Here is a 16,241-nt window from a genome sequence, read left to right as displayed (position 1 = left end):
ATTGGCTATTTGTAATATCCAACGTCATTTCTAACCAATAGGAATTTAAATAAGAGTTGAGTTGTAGTTTTATTTCCGGAGTTACCTTTTCAACCTAATTGTTAAAGCACATTAGCTAAGCTTAGCAACAGAAACATTCTGAGGTCTAGAAGAATCGTGAGTGATTAAGTTGTGTTTATCTCTGACTGTATGATTGAGTAACTCTAGTCTAATATGGCTTAAGTAAGCGTTTCAGTGTGCTTTACTGGTAAAACAGAAAGAGTAACGGGTAAGAGGCTAACGAACTTCTATAAATATAGTTACCATTAGGCAAACCCTTATAGCTTGTATCAAAGAAGTGTATAGGCATGTGTAAGTAACTTGTTATATGTAAAGACTGAGGTAAACAGGGATAATCAGTCTAAAACGAGTTTTACGACTAACTTGCTACAAATGTTTGTCTTTGTTAGAGTTGGCTATATGACGCTCTGCTGAATGAAGTTTACGTTTTCGCTAGTGCTTACAGCGGTATTGTCACATTCTGCAAAAATAGCCATTGTTTGTTGTGTGTTGAGAAACAGAAACTGCAGATTAGTATAGACAAGGGCTGCTCAGTACAAAATAGTAAAATTACTGATCTTTACTTTATTTCTGCAGTCTACGCTTTTCTTTATTTCTTCATGCTGTGAACCGAATCATGATTGAAGCAACCTTAGTGCGGTATACAATTCTTCATCCACTACCAAAACTTTCCCATAACTAAAGTTGTGGACATGTACATTTTATGTTCAAGGAACAATAGTGTTCAGTTATTTTTTTTTTTAAAGCAGACATTCATAGCTCAATTATTCCTACTGTTGCTGCTGAAATAATATCGCTTATTGATTAGAATAATACTATCATCTATACTATTTGTTCATTAGACCTAAGACAAAAATGGAATGAACAACTATCTTTCAGGGATGCAAAATATATCTGCTGTTCTGCTCTTTACAGAGGAACACTTGGAAAATGGCAATTTGATATCAGCTGTTTAATTAGTTGGGCTATCTGCTCAGGTATAAACTTCAGTTGGCTGCTAAACAAACATGCCATCCATAGCTTTCCAGTACTGCTGACTGGCAGTGCGCAGCAACAAATGGTGGCAGGGACAGATGCATTACTCTATGCTTAATTTTTAACCTGAGAACATTTTCCATCCAGTACTTTTTTTTTTTTTTTGGCATCTGCTTAAAATTACTTTAATTTGTAAGAAAGACGCTACCTTTTTTTGTGTTTCTAAATCCGTAACTTTTTAAAACTGGTATAAACCTTGATATCGATAACTAGCCCATGTCCACTTGGAATTTAAAGATGTAAAAATGTCTCTTTAATGACACCCTCTAGTCCATCCACATTTGGTCGAGACAGAAAAATCACAAACCGTAGAAAACAATCAATAAATGTGCATACATTGGAAAATTTAAATTCTCTTAAAGAGAAAGATGTTTGAGAAATTAAAAATTTTGTTTTTGATTATAATGAATCAATCATTTATAAAGTATGTACAATACATATCCAGTTTAGCAGTTAAACGTACAATAAGACAGATTATTTTAGAATGTCTTATAATAATAATAATACAATCAACACATTTACAATGTGTTTATTTGCCAAATTTGGCTTAAAGCCTGTTTTAATTTCTTTACCAATCTCTTTTCTTGATGTTTATGTTTCCTTTCTTTCTGTTTTATTTAGAAAGAGAGTTTTGAGCTTTTTCATAATTATATATTTTTTTCTCCACAGCTGAAAATGATTGAACCTGAGATCCTAACTGAAGTCCCTGCATCTCTGAAGCGGCTGGCTAAGCAGGTTGTAAGGGGTTTTTATGGAGTAGAACATTCCTTGGCCCTGGATGTTCTGATACGCAACCCTTGTGTGCGAGAAGAGGACATGCTGGAGCTGCTGAAGTTCGACCGGAAACAGCTGCGCTCTGTGCTCAACACCCTGAAAGCAGACAAGTTTGTCAAGTGCCGCATGAGAGTGGAGACGGCGCCTGATGGCAAGACAACGCGGCACAACTACTATTTCATCAATTACAGGTTTAATAATTTCTTAAATTCATTTATAGATTGCACTTTGCAGTACGGTAAAGATGCATTTAGCTGTACATGAATTATGAAACACGTTTTATTTTTGTTTAGAGTGCTGGTTAACGTGGTAAAGTACAAACTGGATCACATGCGACGGCGCATTGAGACAGATGAACGGGACTCCACCAACCGTGCCTCCTTCAGATGCCCCTTCTGCTCCTCCACTTTCACTGACCTGGAGGCCAATCAGCTTTTTGATCCCATGTCAGGTAAATACTTCACACAAACCATTGTTCTTGGAACAACTCTTGTCGTGTTCTTAGTGGTTTGGCAGATTTAAGGAAGCTCTAATTTTAAAATCTGTTGCACCATTTGGCTTTCCTTTTTACAGAGTATGGTTCTCAAAATAATAATTATTTTGATATATTCGATACTGGACAAATTAACTATTTAAAAATACTAATATGCGTCAAAATCAGTACAAACAGACACATTCACATTTGCCCAAATTGTCGCACTTCTTCTGGCAGCAGTGCTGCAATAGCATAGACACTCAGCCCCTCCTCTTCCTGCTCCCTAATGTAATCAGAACAATAAGCGGCTGCTGGAAGTTTTAAACTCTGCTAACATGCGCAGTATGTCAAGAAAAGACATATGCTAACCTCTATAGCTGACAAGGCTAATACAAAAGTGTTGTTGGGAGATACTTTCACTATGAGACAGTCGGATAGGAAAAAAGCCGGAAATGCCGAATGAGGCCACCTGTTGCTCCAATAACGCTATGAGAGTGATGGTTTAAGGGAACTTAAAAAGGTCAGTAAAGCTCCTACATCTGCAACAGTAAAATAGTAAACCTCCGGACAACATAAGGTAACGATCTTTAAAAAATTAGCGTCACGGACACAGATGGCCCAATGACGGTGTTCCATCGGTCTGAGCTGGAGATGCGCCTCCCAGGTGCAAAATTCTCCACCATGGACGTTCTACTGTGGTACGGTATTTTAGTATGAAATTATCCTTTATTTGACTCAAAGTAATAAAATTAATATGTATTAACATCAAAGATAAGTTATTATAATAAAATAATATAATTGCACAACTAAATCAAGGTACACACGTCCATAAAAGTTATTAACACTTTTATACTAAATGTTATTTTGTCTAAGGTTTTGCCAAACATTAAAGAGACACTTTCAATCATATAATTTTCTAAACGAGGGCTGAATTGTCCCCTACTTATTGATTTTGCCCTAATTAAGGCAGTTAAAATATTGTAATTTATCATATTTTTTTGCTCTCAACTAGAAAGAACCCTTTGCCTTCAAAATATGTTGCTTCAGTATAGAGTATTTTTCATAGTTTGAAATTTTAGTGTCGGGACACCCTACTACAGAGGCTCCATATTTGCAATTAATGTCAATTGCAGAGAAGTAAAAGGATTTTCTGTGAATTTTATGTAATGCATTTAACTTTTACTGTCTTAGGGTTAATCGTGTTTGTGATTTTCCCATTGTTGCCTCACAAATCTTGATGCTTGAAGAAAAAAATACTTGTGATCTTGTTTATAGTATGGTTTTTAAGCCAAGAAAGTAAACTTATAAGCAGCATTAATGATGAAATATTTTAATTGGTCTTGAGACGACATTTGTTGTTATTTTGCCTTAGAGTTCTAGCAGTGAGTGGTTCCCAACATTTTCTCCTGAGATCCCGTCTTCTCCCAACTCCATTAAAGCTATCAAGCTACACCTATAGACATGTATGTCCATGCACTTGGAGATGTGGATACATATTTGCTCATTCATTCATCCACTTTCTTCTATAAACAAGAACAAATTCTCAAGTTTGTAATTGATTTTTATTTGCAACATAGTCTAGATAACGGCCATATGGGAAGAAATAATATGGGAAGAAACTTGTGCCATCAGAAACTGAATTTGAATAGCTCAAACTGAATCTGTTTTTGTGTAATGCATTGATTTGAAAATGAATTTCACTAAACTGAAACTGAATATAATGGTTTAAAACTGAATTTGTTTGCTTTGAAAATTGCTTTGCTTTGTATTGAAAATTCAGTTTAATTACTTTCACTTTCAGGTCTAAAATTCAATTTCAGTTCCAAAATTCAGTTTTTTTGTGTCACACATCCGGGTTCCTGAAGCCAGAGATTAATCAAACACAGATTTACTGATTCACGGATGTCATTCACTATTGTTGTGTCCAGATTCAGGACTGCATTCTTTTGAAGGATGCATTTGTAGGCCGATAACGTCCTGGATGAGAAGACGAATGCTGTCCAATCTCCAAGGTTCCAACAAATGTGTCCTTCTTATCCCCAGATTTGAAGGATGCGTCCAGTGTATCCTCCCTGTCCCACTCTATCCCATGATTCATTGCGGGTCGAAGTAGATTGTTCAAACGAAAGTAGCAAAGGCCGGAGGAGAGATAAAAGTTGTGAATAAAATTGGATATATCACGCACTCTGTGAAACAACTGAACTTTTACAATGTTTTTAGACGAGGATGTAGTTGTGTAAACCTAAAATATCTGATCAGTTTATCAAGATATCGTTTAATTACACAAATGCACGATGTGTTCGTCCGCTGCCCCAGCAGCCGCTCGCCTCGCCTTGCCTCGTCAGCTGACCGGGTGGTTGAGGTGCGCTAAACCCCGAGAGAACAGCTGACTCCCGGCACAATGTTTTCAAAATCCCCCAATGGGTGGAAGTTAAGCGGATATAATTCAGTCGGATGAAATCTAATATTAATGTTTGGTTTATTTATTATAATAATAATAATAATAATAATTATTATTATTATTATTATGCTCTGCAAATAAACTGATTTAAACTTTGGTCCTAAAGTTGATATGCTAGTGTTTAAGTTGTTGAAAGCTTTACAAATAAATTTGTCATCAATGTATTTGATCTAGTTTTAGATTTTTATATCTATGAACACAAAAACTATTTTCCACATTTTAAATGGCTGAATAATGAACAAGATCATAAAACAATAACATTTTAAAACAAAACAGCATTATAAGCCATCAGCAATTTGTAAAAGGGTAAATAAAAATCGTGTAGTCATTTACAGTAGAGACAGCGTTATTAACCTTCAGGCTCCATTTGTTCACAGGTCTGCGCTTCACGCTAACACGGTTGCTAGGCAACAGAAGTTACTCTGAGGTAAGGGCAAGAAAAACGCAGACCGACGAAACACCGGCGGCACACTATGCTAATCTGGCATGTTTAGCTAATAGCTACAGGTAGCATAAGTGTTACTGTTTGACCATCATTTGTTTACATGACGCTTCTTATAGATGCTCATTTGACTTGGTGATTGACATCCGCCAAACTCATGTATGCTGCTCTGCTCCAGCTCAACATGCCGTAAAGGAAGTTTAACCTGATGTGAAACGTAAACCAGTGAATCTGTGTTTGATTAATCTTTGGCTAAGGACCCGGATGTGTGACACAAAAAACTGAATTTTGGAACTGAAATTGAATTACAGACCTGAAAGTGAAAGTAGTCAAACTGAATTTTTAATACAGTGAAATACATTTTAAAAGCTAATGAATTCAGTTTCAGTTTAGTCAAATTCATTTTCAAACCAATGCATTTCATTTCAAATTACACAAATACAAATTCAGTCTGAGCAATTCAAATTCAGTTTCTGATGGCACAAGTTTCTTCCCATACAGCCACCTTTTATCCTTCATCCCTAAGTCCAAGGATCCGATCATAGGATATTTGCAGCAGTTACAGGCTTATTGTTATTGTGTCAACAATATGAATTCTGATGCGCAAGTAGTACTGAATGAGAGAATGACCTAAAATCTGTCCTATTCCTTTGACAATCCAACATGTTATTTTGTCATCATCTTGTTGGAAATTTTTCTTTTTTTTTGTGTGTGTTTATTTATTTGTTTTTGTAATGTTCTCAGTGCACTACTTAAAACAAAACTAGACTTTTCTAATTAATTAGTTTCCCCCAATCATGGTGCAAGTCCCAAGTCAAGCATACGCCCCCTTCTCCAAGAGTAGGCTCTATTTCTTGAGGAGGCTAAGCTCCTTTAATGTGAGCAGGGAGTTGTTGCACATCTGTAGTAGCCAGTGCTGTGTTCTTTGGTGTGGTCTGTTGGGGGGGCAGTATGACCCTAAGGGACAGTAACCAGCTGGATAAGCTGATCAGGAAGCGTGTTTCTGTAATGTAGAGGAGGGCAGACTCAGTAGGAGAGAAGGATGAAGACTGTCATGCAGGGCATCCTGTGTTTAATATTAGGCACCCTCTACATGACCCTGTCTGCTCAGAGGCGTAGCCACAGCAACAGGCTCCTTTAAGAGATCCTTTGTTCCTTCTGCTATAAGACTGTAGAACAGTTTATCTTCTATAGTACTATCGCTAGTAACTATTTAAATGAGTGTTTTTATGTATGAATGTGTGGCTGCTGGACACATGAATTTCCCCTGTAGGGGATTATTAAATTATTTATTTATCATATATTCATTTGATGTTGATGGATAGATGTTGCAAATATGACACATACATGACAAACAAACAGTGTTTCATCCAGGTGGGAAATCACAGTTCTTTTAATGGGCAATATTTCATTCCAACAAATTCCTCTGTTAATTGATATCTGGAAGTTTTTTTTTAAACACATAAAATTAACAAGATAAAGTCTAATGTACTTTATCCCACATTATCGAACGTAAAAGACGGGTAAGATAGCGTGGGCTGCTTCTTACCTTTAGCTGGTAGAGATTCTGTCACATAGCTGTGAAAATATGCTTTCTGATAAAATGAATTTTCTATAGCTTTTGTTCTTCATTATCTTGGCTGAAACGAGGCACAGTTTTATGATTTTTAAGACTTTGCTTCATGGATCTCATGTGCGTCCATGTTGTTCTCAGCAGAAAACTGACACAGTGACTCGCAAACACCTTCAGCTTTGTAAATTTACCCATAGGAGAATAGGAAATGTAGAAGTGATTAGCTGCTCTCTTGCTGTCACCCAAGTTAATATCTGAGCAATGCAACTCACGATAGACACCATAACATTCTTTTTGTTGCATGCTGCATAATTTGCCTCTAGATGGCAGTGAAAGCACATATTAGAATAGGTTGTAATAATGGGCTGATTTACTCTATCAGGGAGCTCATGAAAAAATGCCTAACAGAAATGCATTTCTTAGATTAAAACGCTCCATAATATTTACGTAGCAATGAACTTCTTGATGGATTGTTCCATGAAAACTGTGCACCATTATCTTCTGTGGAGTTTATATAAAAGTGTTGCTTGATACCTTCTTCCTCAGTGGCTAATCGCTAATGCCTTCAACACAAAGCAGTTCAGTTTAACACGGTGTATACTATGGATATTTGACCGTGCACATGAAATAATATCTCTTAAACCAATGTTGTTCAGAAAAAAAATAAATAAATCACTCTTTGTCCAGTTTTGTTGCTCCCCTCTTTCCTCCTCTCTATTCAATGTATGGAATAAATTGAGAGTCACTTTGTTGCGGCTGTGGAGAATGGAGGGCTAAAATTATTTCAATAATAGAATGTTCACATCTTCCTTAGAAAAATGCCTCATCAACACATATACAGGTCCTTCTCAAAATATTAGCATATTGTGATAAAGTTCATTATATTCCATAATGTCATGATGAAAATTTAACATTCATATATTTTAGATTCATTGCACACTAACTGAAATATTTCAGGTCTTTTATTGTCTTAATACGGATGATTGTGGCATACAGCTCATGAAAACCCAAAATTCCTATCTCACAAAATTAGCATATTTCATCCGACCAATAAAAGAAAAGTGTTTTTAATACAAAAAACGTCAACCTTCAAATAATCATGTACAGTTATGCACTCAATACTTGGTCGGGAATCCTTTGGCAGAAATGACTGCTTCAATGCGGCGTGGCATGGAGGCAATCAGCCTGTGGCACTGCTGAGGTCTTATGGAGGCCCAGGATGCTTCGATAGCGGCCTTTAGCTCATCCAGAGTGTTGGGTCTTGAGTCTCTCAACGTTCTCTTCACAATATCCCACAGATTCTCTATGGGGTTCAGGTCAGGAGAGTTGGCAGGCCAATTGAGCACAGTGATACCATGGTCAGTAAACCATTTACCAGTGGTTTTGGCACTGTGAGCAGGTGCCAGGTCGTGCTGAAAAATGAAATCTTCATCTCCAAAAAGCTTTTCAGCAGATGGAAGCATGAAGTGCTCCAAAATCTCCTGATAGCTAGCTGCATTGACCCTGCCCTTGATAAAACACAGTGGACCAACACCAGCAGCTGACACGGCACCCCAGACCATCACTGACTGTGGGTACTTGACAATGGACTTCTGGCATTTTGGCATTTCCTTCTCCCCAGTCTTCCTCCAGACTCTGGCACCTTGATTTCCGAATGACATGCAGAATTTGCTTTCATCCGAAAAAAGTACTTTGGACCACTGAGCAACAGTCCAGTGCTGCTTCTCTGTAGCCCAGGTCTGGGGAATGCGGCACCTGTAGCCCATTTCCTGCACACGCCTGTGCACGGTGGTTCTGGATGTTTCTACTCCAGACTCAGTCCACTGCTTCCGCAGGTCCCCCAAGGTCTGGAATCGGCCCTTCTCCAAAATCTTCCTCAGGGTCCGGTCACCTCTTCTCGTTGTGCAGCGTTTTCTGCCACACCTTTTCCTTCCCACAGACTTCCCACTGAGGTGCCTTGATACAGCACTCTGGGAACAGCCTATTTGTTCAGAAATTTCTTTCTGAGTCTTACCCTCTTGCTTGAGGGTGTCAATAGTGGCCTTCTGGACAGCAGTCAGGTCGGCAGTCTTACCCATGATTGGGGTTTTGAGTGATGAACCAGGCTGGGAGTTTTAAAGGCCTCAGGAATCTTTTGCAGGTGTTTAGAGTTAACTTGTTGATTCAGATGATTAGGTTCATAGCTCGTTTAGAGACCCTTTTAATGATATGCTAATTTTGTGAGATAGGAATTTTGGGTTTTCATGAGCTGTGTGCCAAAATCATCCGTATTAAGACAATAAAAGACCTGAAATATTTCAGTTAGTGTGCAATGAATCTAAAATATATGAATGTTAAATTTTCTTCATGACATTATGGAAAATAATTAACTTTAGCACAATATGCTAATATTTTGAGAAGGACCTGTATATATTTTTTACATTCTGCCATGTATCAGAATAATACAACACCAGCAAAAATATGATAACGTTTTTTAGTCAGAAACGAATAATGTTAAGGTCATTGTAGTTTGACTACAAAGAAAAGTTTTAATAAATTTAGTTGTATGTTGGAGCTGCTCCTTGGCCACAAAAGCTTATGCAATGAACCCAGTACGCCTTCCTGATATGCTGTCGATTTGCATTATTGTTGAAACGACAGCAAATACAATTATGAGCTGCTTTATATTAGACAAATCTAATTTCCTGGTTTTGACCACATGTCCACCTCTCTCCCTTGCTGTTGAAATATAGTCAAAAAGAGTGGCAGAAGAAATATTTTGCTGAGAAATGCGACGCTTCTTCACGAAATGTCATCAGTTGTCACCAGTTCCGTGAGTTTAAACAAACACAGCAGCAACAATCCGATTTATTAAGCTGTCAACATATGTTGGTATACCACATTATTTTTATTCTAGTTAAGAAAGTAAACAAAATATTTTGCCAAAACATAAAAAACAAGCAAATAATTGAATAAAAACCACTGAGCCAACGCTGTGCCCGGTGGTTTTCTTTTTTTTAATTTTTTTTTAGTGACATGGACCAAAACACTTCAAGCTGGACCTTATATTGACTTTTGGGCCAGTAAAATTGTTTAACTATGAAAATAATTAGCACATATTGTAAATGTCCTTTGAGGACGAGTATGCCATGCCTGTTCACTCATTTCTTTTTAAGTTATTAAAACAATTAGAATGCATTTACCCTGAGGGCGAACACACAAAACATGTAGTTTGTTGGGAAAAAAAGAGGGATTGACATTCTATCATTCCTTCTTAACCATTATGTGGCGACTGATTTTATTCTACAGTATCCTCCCAATTCTTTAGCATTTTCTGTATCTGTTACTGTTGTGAAGGCAATTACTCTGCCACCCAAAAGAGGTTGTTAAAATCAAGAAGCCAGACCTCGCATATTAGCCTGATGGACTGGAAGCCTCTGTGCGGTCAGCAACACTCAGTAGGATCCCATAAGGATGGGAAATGACAGGGCTGGACTTTCAGCTCAATCTCAGTCTGACCTGCAAAGAAGAGCCAGAACCCTGCAGCTCTAACAAAAACACGTTTTCTTTTTTTCATTCCCTTGTCTGTTGCTTCCCTTTATTTGTTCAAATAATAATCAATATTTTTTAAGATTTTGTAATAGTCTTTTGTGTTCTAACATCATGATATGAAGCAATCACATTTACTGGCACTGACCTGGTTATTAACCATAGTTTTTCTACTCATTTATTAAGCCAAATAGTACATTTTCTCTCTACCTCAAGCCCAAAATGAGCATGCATTCTTCATTTTGCTCCATCTCTCTGATACACACAAAGGGATAAAGCAGACATGAGGTCTGTCCTAATGTTGGAACAGCTTCAATTATTGAAACTGAGATCAGGAAGAGAAGCAGATGGTCAGACAGGTCCTTCTCTTACTGTTAGGAAGCAAGGGGCGAGACACAGTGCACACAATTTCCAACAGCCCTCAAAAAAATAATGTGTTGCTTTTAAAATTACTACCAGAAAGAGTTGAGTTGAAGAAGAAAAAATCTGGTTACCTGATGTGTATTTTCTCTAAACAGCATCTTCACAGTCATGGCTGAATTAGTGTTTACCTGCTTACGTGCAATTTTCTCCAAGTCAGATCCACATCCAGTAAGCTTTCGCAATGCAGTTTCTGTTATGCACAGAACCAAATGACAAAATCCCGTTGACCACTCTATGAAGCTGTTAGTGTGTTGACGTACTGCATCCCAGCATGGTGGTCCAGCTGCAATATGGCAGAGAAGACGACCGTGCAGAGAATAGCAAGGGGAGGTGAGAAGATCATTGTGGTTTTTCCACACTCATCCTGGATCTGTTACATAAAAGCTGCAGGAACGGCACTGAGCATTTTCAGATACCCATCTAATGTACTCTCTGAGCTGCTCACTCAATCTGTACTGAACTGCTGTCGAGATTATACTCTACATTGTTGATAAAGATACACCAACGAAGCCTCAAGAAGCACAAAAGGTTTAAAAAGCTATTCTAAGGGAAACATTCATTGTTATGGAGTCATGTTAGACGTTCATTCAGGTACTTACAACATAAAGCTAGACTGTGGTAGGTGTTGGTCATTTCAGTCCTGTTCCATTTCATACTTTTGTTGTTTTTTGACTCTGAAAAGGAGTGAGTTGTTTTTTTATACCTTGCTTTGGGACCCTGTCAAAATAGCAAAGATGCGAATTGACTTGGAGTCTACTTCAGCAGATAACAGGAAGTCTGGATTTATTACAGCGAAGATACTTTCTTTTCTTCTTTTTATCTTTCAATCTCTAAATGTCGTGGAATATTATGGATTTGCAAATGTTGGCCACCTTTTTGCAATCTCAGAATTAATGTAGGGTCAGCCTAAGTAAAAAGGAATATGCAATGATTGTAATGCTTACGATAAAAGGTTGTCACGCGTTGTTAGTCCACCTTCTGCATTTGGTTCACTGGAAGCGGGCTACATCTATATTTTTATGTCGATCAGGGTTTGCTTCTTTGCAAACTTAAACTTCTAGGACCAGCTCAGTATGAATCACAGCCGAGATTGTTCTGTACAAAGCTGTTTTACAAATTGGGGAGATGGCAACAGCTCATTTTATATTGATTTTGCTGCACAAGAGTATCTTACAAAATCTTGCTAGTAATGCCAACTGGGCTAAACATGCCTATTCCCAATACAAGGCATTGAAGACTGTTTAAAAGTCAACTCTAAATCAAAACCGTAAATTTACAGCAACTCCTCTCACACCAAGCATGATCTCACCTATGCTCCTAATATAAACAGTCAATACCTGCTCACACCTGGAAAGCTAGAAAACATATTTCTACCACTTTTTTAATGATTGTTCTTTAAGAGACATTGGAAGAGGCTTTAATCGATAGACAGGTCAAAGGTTTTTAAAAAACGGATGTTGGCCACAAATCTCTGATCAGTGCATTTCAAATTTTTCCTCCTGCTTTAAATGTTTAATCTCTTTTTTTGTTTTTATATAAGTGCTTTCTTTTCTGTGTCTATTTAGAGCTAAAGAAATAACTGGTATGCTGTCACTTTTTATTACCTGCTTAGACTTAACCTTACTAGTCAGTCCATGTCTACTTCATTAACAGAGGACCTTTTCTATGACAATTGTTAACCCAATATGCTTCAAATTAAAAATAACTGCTGGAAATGCTATTGGATTTAAACCCTATGCATGCACAATACATCAAAATATTGGACTTTTTTTTGGTAAGTTGACCAAAATGGCACATCAGTTTTGTAAGTTGATGATAATTCAGTTTTTTCAGTAAGGACTGCATATCTGCACTTACCATTATGTTCAGTGGATATCTTGTAAAACCCATTATCATGTATCAGTTTGACGGTCAGAACAACATATTTGTCTTAAGTCAACTTGTAACAGAAGCTTCCATAAAATGCAGTGTCTCTTTTTAATTCAGTTTTCCGCATGTTTTCTGCTTCACTCTGGGTTCTTTCTCTCCCCCCAGGTATGTTTCGCTGCACCTTCTGTCAGACTGAGGTAGAAGAAGATAATTCAGTCTGCCCTGATGCCAGGACTCTTGTGGCCCGCTTTAATGAGCAAATCGAGCCCATCTACGCACTCCTACGCGAAACTGAAGATATTAACTTGTCCCATGACCTGCTGGAGCCGGAGCCTGCTGAGATCCCTGCTCTCAAACAGAGGTCCGTTCGTAACAAGTCTCACAGCAACACACCACTTACCACCTCAGTCGGAACGCATGTTATAATTCACCTTGGTATTTATTCATCTGCAGAAATGGCAATAGCTAATATGTGGCTGTTTTTTTTTTTTTTTAATAAGCTGCACAAAAACCTGCAAATAGTTTTAAGTTCCAGAATAATTTTTACTTTTGCTGTTTGAAATTGCATGTTTTTTTTTCTTAATTTTTCTCTAGTCGTGAACGAGCTGCAGCGGCTGCAGGAAATGCTGCAGGCGGACAACATCGTGAGGCCTGGTCTAACAAAGGATCATCCTACGCTGATCTGTACATCCAGAATGTGGTTATCAGCATGGAGGAGCAGGATAACCAGAAGAAGCAGGTCAACGAGGGCAAAGCCCCCAAGGAACGGCCTGTTTGGTTGACGGAGAGCACGGTGCACGGTGCTTACAACGAGCCTGATGCTCTCAAGAGCCGTGAGTGAATTTTTCTTTGCATGGGAACATTTTTGTTTGCCATCCATTTTTCTTTCAAGAAAAAGGTTTAACATTTTTTTTTTTTTTTTGGTCTATAGTCATAAAGGTTATTATTTTTCAGTTTTCTGTCGTTTCGGGTCTTTGGTTTTTACTCTTCACAGTCAGTGGACATGAGAAAAGGAATTTACAGCAAGACTGAGGTTCAGAGGATTGAAAAACCCTAGTTTTATTTGTTCTGACTTTAGAGCAACGTCTGGTCTAACATAAATCCATTGAGCCTTCCTCAAGTCTGTCGGTTACTGCTGTTGTTAATGTGGGCAAGGTTTCTCTACATCAAGTAGTGCAGATAGGGTGGAGGCTGCCAAATGGGCCAGATCTACATTACGTGTTTGTGTTGCCTTTACTGGTTGTACGTCTCATTAGTTGGATCCAGAGGCAGTTTGATCCTAATCCCCCTGAAAATGTGAAATCGAAAATGAACAAATAGGGTGCGGAATTACTTTCATTTATGTTAGTAACCTGCAAAAGGCTTGTTTTCTCAAATAAACCAGATATTGGCTTCTTTATTTGACAGTTTTTGATAGCCCTTTTGCCCATCAATTAACTTATCAGAATCCAGCTATAAAATGGAAATACATTTTGTGTTGTTAATTTTTGTTTTTAACTTTTTTTTTTTTTTTTTTACTTTTTTCCTTGAACCTCAAGTCTTACCACAGGTTCTTAATTAGATTTGGGCTTTGACCTTAGACTGGGACCTTCTGACCACATTGATCTAAACCATTCCATTGAAGCTTTGGCTAAATGTTTAGGTCCGTTGTCCTGTTAGATGATGAACCTCTTACTTCTAAATAATTTTTTCCTGCATTGCCTTTTAATTAGCGGCAGTAATCTTCCCATCAACTGGAAACTGCTGTCCTACTGAAGAATCTCATCTCCACAGCATCATGCTGCCAGCACCATGTTTTAATCAGAGCTTTGAGTGCAACTGAAGGCCAGGGAGTTGAACACAGATAATTATATGTTAACTAAGGCTGTTTCCCTCTATCAAAGTGGTGCCTTTATTGAGCCGTCACATGCTGACATTGTTTCTTAAAACAAGGGCATGTGGCAATCAGACCTGGCCAGACATCTATTGTAGCATAATTGCTCAATTTGAAATAATCAGACTTGATTAGTTTATGGCTGAGCAAGAATTTCTCACTAAGAGGATACTTTTTGTGTGCAAATTACATACACAATGCCTCTCAAACATTCTTTATGTAAGGTATCTTTCTGCATCGGTTTACAAACCTTTCCCTTGTTAATGGGATAGGAGGCCTAGTATCTTGTTGTGGTTTAAAGGAAGATTTATGAGTGTTATAGTTGCTTTTGATGAATTGTTGTTATGCTTTCCTAAACCTTAAGGTCCTGGGGAATTTTTAAAATCTTAAATTTTTGTTTCCACAGGTGGCGACTCTGTACCCGGAGCTCAGGATGGCGCAGCTGGTCATGGAGCAGGTCAGGTGGATGAAAACGAGGAAGTAATGCGCGCTCTGCTTATCCACGAGAAGAGGGCTGTTGCAGGAGCAGGTGTGGGTGGAGCAAGCGCAGCTGCCAGGGGTCTTGCCTCCGCCACAGCTAACGCGAGTGACTCAGAGAGCGACACCAGTGAATCAGAGGACGAACTCCCCTTGGGCCCTACTACTGCCACAGCCTCTCAGCGTCGCGCTGATAAAGAGGTCGAAGAAGAGGATGATGACGATGACTTTGAGGAGGTGGGGGATGAGCCGATGGTGATGGTGGGGGGCCGACCGTTCTCGTACAGGGAAGTGAGCCAAAGGCCTGAGCTGGTGGAGCAGATGTCTGTTCAGGAAAAGGAGGCATACATAGAGATGGGACAAAACCTTTTCCAAGACATGTTCTTCTGAAGACACACAGAATTTGACATGCTGTAAGTTACATATGATTGATGACTGATGCCTCTGCTGTCTTACACTGTCAGTGGAGAACTTCTAAAGAGGAAACAAGATGCTGCTCCATAAACTTCAATGTATGTCATTAAAACCACAAATGTTTGCCTTGCTAGTGTTTTTCCAGCGGTTATATTTGTAGTATTTCCTTCTGAAGTGTTTTTGAAAGTTACCAAACCAAACAAGAACTGATAACCTGCAGTCTGCCAACCATGCTTTCTTTTCATTTTCCAGTTTGCTTCAATTCAAAATTAAATAGTCTGCACCAGAAAGGTTTGAGCCATAGTTATCCATTTGACGGACAGAAGGGACACAACATTTGTTTTAATCGATACAACTGTCCACACACCGACGTACGTCTCATAATTGCATTGATTGTGTGAGAACTGCTTAAAGAAGAGAACTTCACAGTGCGGGGGTTGGACAGTAAAACACTGAACAAGCTGCTGCTTTCAACAGGCTTGGTCTGAACTCTCATCTCAGCCAAAATACAGAGAAAGAAAGAGATCTTTGTACATTTTTGTGGGCAACAGTAAAGCATTTGTAACTTTGAGATATTTGTAATAAAATATTGCCACACTGCGTAAATGTGTATTAAATGTGTTAATACGGTCTTACTGTACATCTAATGTAATTTTGCAGATGTTTTAACCCTATTATTAATTAGACACTTTTTACTTTCACCGTAAATCAGATGTTTAAGAAGGGCGCACAGATTCTCAGTAGGGTTTAGGGTCATTATTCCTTGTCTATAAGGCCTCCCAGGGCTGAGTCGGTACTACTTGTGATGTGAAGAGACTGCTGTTCACTGACCATGGG

General features: G+C 38.3%; 1 protein-coding gene across 2 annotated transcripts; it reads left to right on the top strand.

Moving 5' to 3' along the window:
- The first annotated feature begins 56 nt into the window (after nucleotides 1-56).
- gtf2e1 (general transcription factor IIE, polypeptide 1, alpha) lies at nucleotides 57-16,004 on the top strand. Of its 2 annotated transcripts, none has more exons than XM_047369823.1 (6): nucleotides 57-156; nucleotides 1,765-2,060; nucleotides 2,163-2,320; nucleotides 12,806-13,001; nucleotides 13,235-13,473; nucleotides 14,920-16,004. In XM_047369823.1, the coding sequence occupies exons 2-6, from the start codon at nucleotides 1,771-1,773 to the stop codon at nucleotides 15,378-15,380; spliced, it is 1,344 nt and encodes a 447-aa protein (XP_047225779.1). In that variant the 5' UTR covers nucleotides 57-156; nucleotides 1,765-1,770; the 3' UTR covers nucleotides 15,381-16,004. The 2 variants fall into 2 exon arrangements, with proteins under 2 accessions (XP_047225779.1, XP_047225778.1); XM_047369822.1 differs by having other exon boundaries at nucleotides 90-268.
- Nucleotides 16,005-16,241: the final 237 nt, after the last annotated feature.

Source organism: Girardinichthys multiradiatus, chromosome 7 (assembly GCF_021462225.1).
Source record: "Girardinichthys multiradiatus isolate DD_20200921_A chromosome 7, DD_fGirMul_XY1, whole genome shotgun sequence".
NCBI lineage: Eukaryota > Metazoa > Chordata > Actinopteri > Cyprinodontiformes > Goodeidae > Girardinichthys > Girardinichthys multiradiatus.
Note: the sequence above shows the minus strand (reverse complement) of the source record. Positions and strands in the feature narration are given on the sequence as shown.

Excerpts from the sequence above, each read along its gene's own strand:
- gtf2e1 (XM_047369823.1), top strand. The coding sequence starts at position 1,771 with ATGATTGAACCTGAGATCCTAACTGAAGTCCCTGCATCTCTGAAGCGG. Across the intron at positions 2,061-2,162 it reads TACTATTTCATCAATTACAG|AGTGCTGGTTAACGTGGTAA; the intron begins GTTTAATAATTT and ends ATTTTTGTTTAG. Across the intron at positions 13,474-14,919 it reads GCCTGATGCTCTCAAGAGCC|GTGGCGACTCTGTACCCGGA; the intron begins GTGAGTGAATTT and ends TTGTTTCCACAG.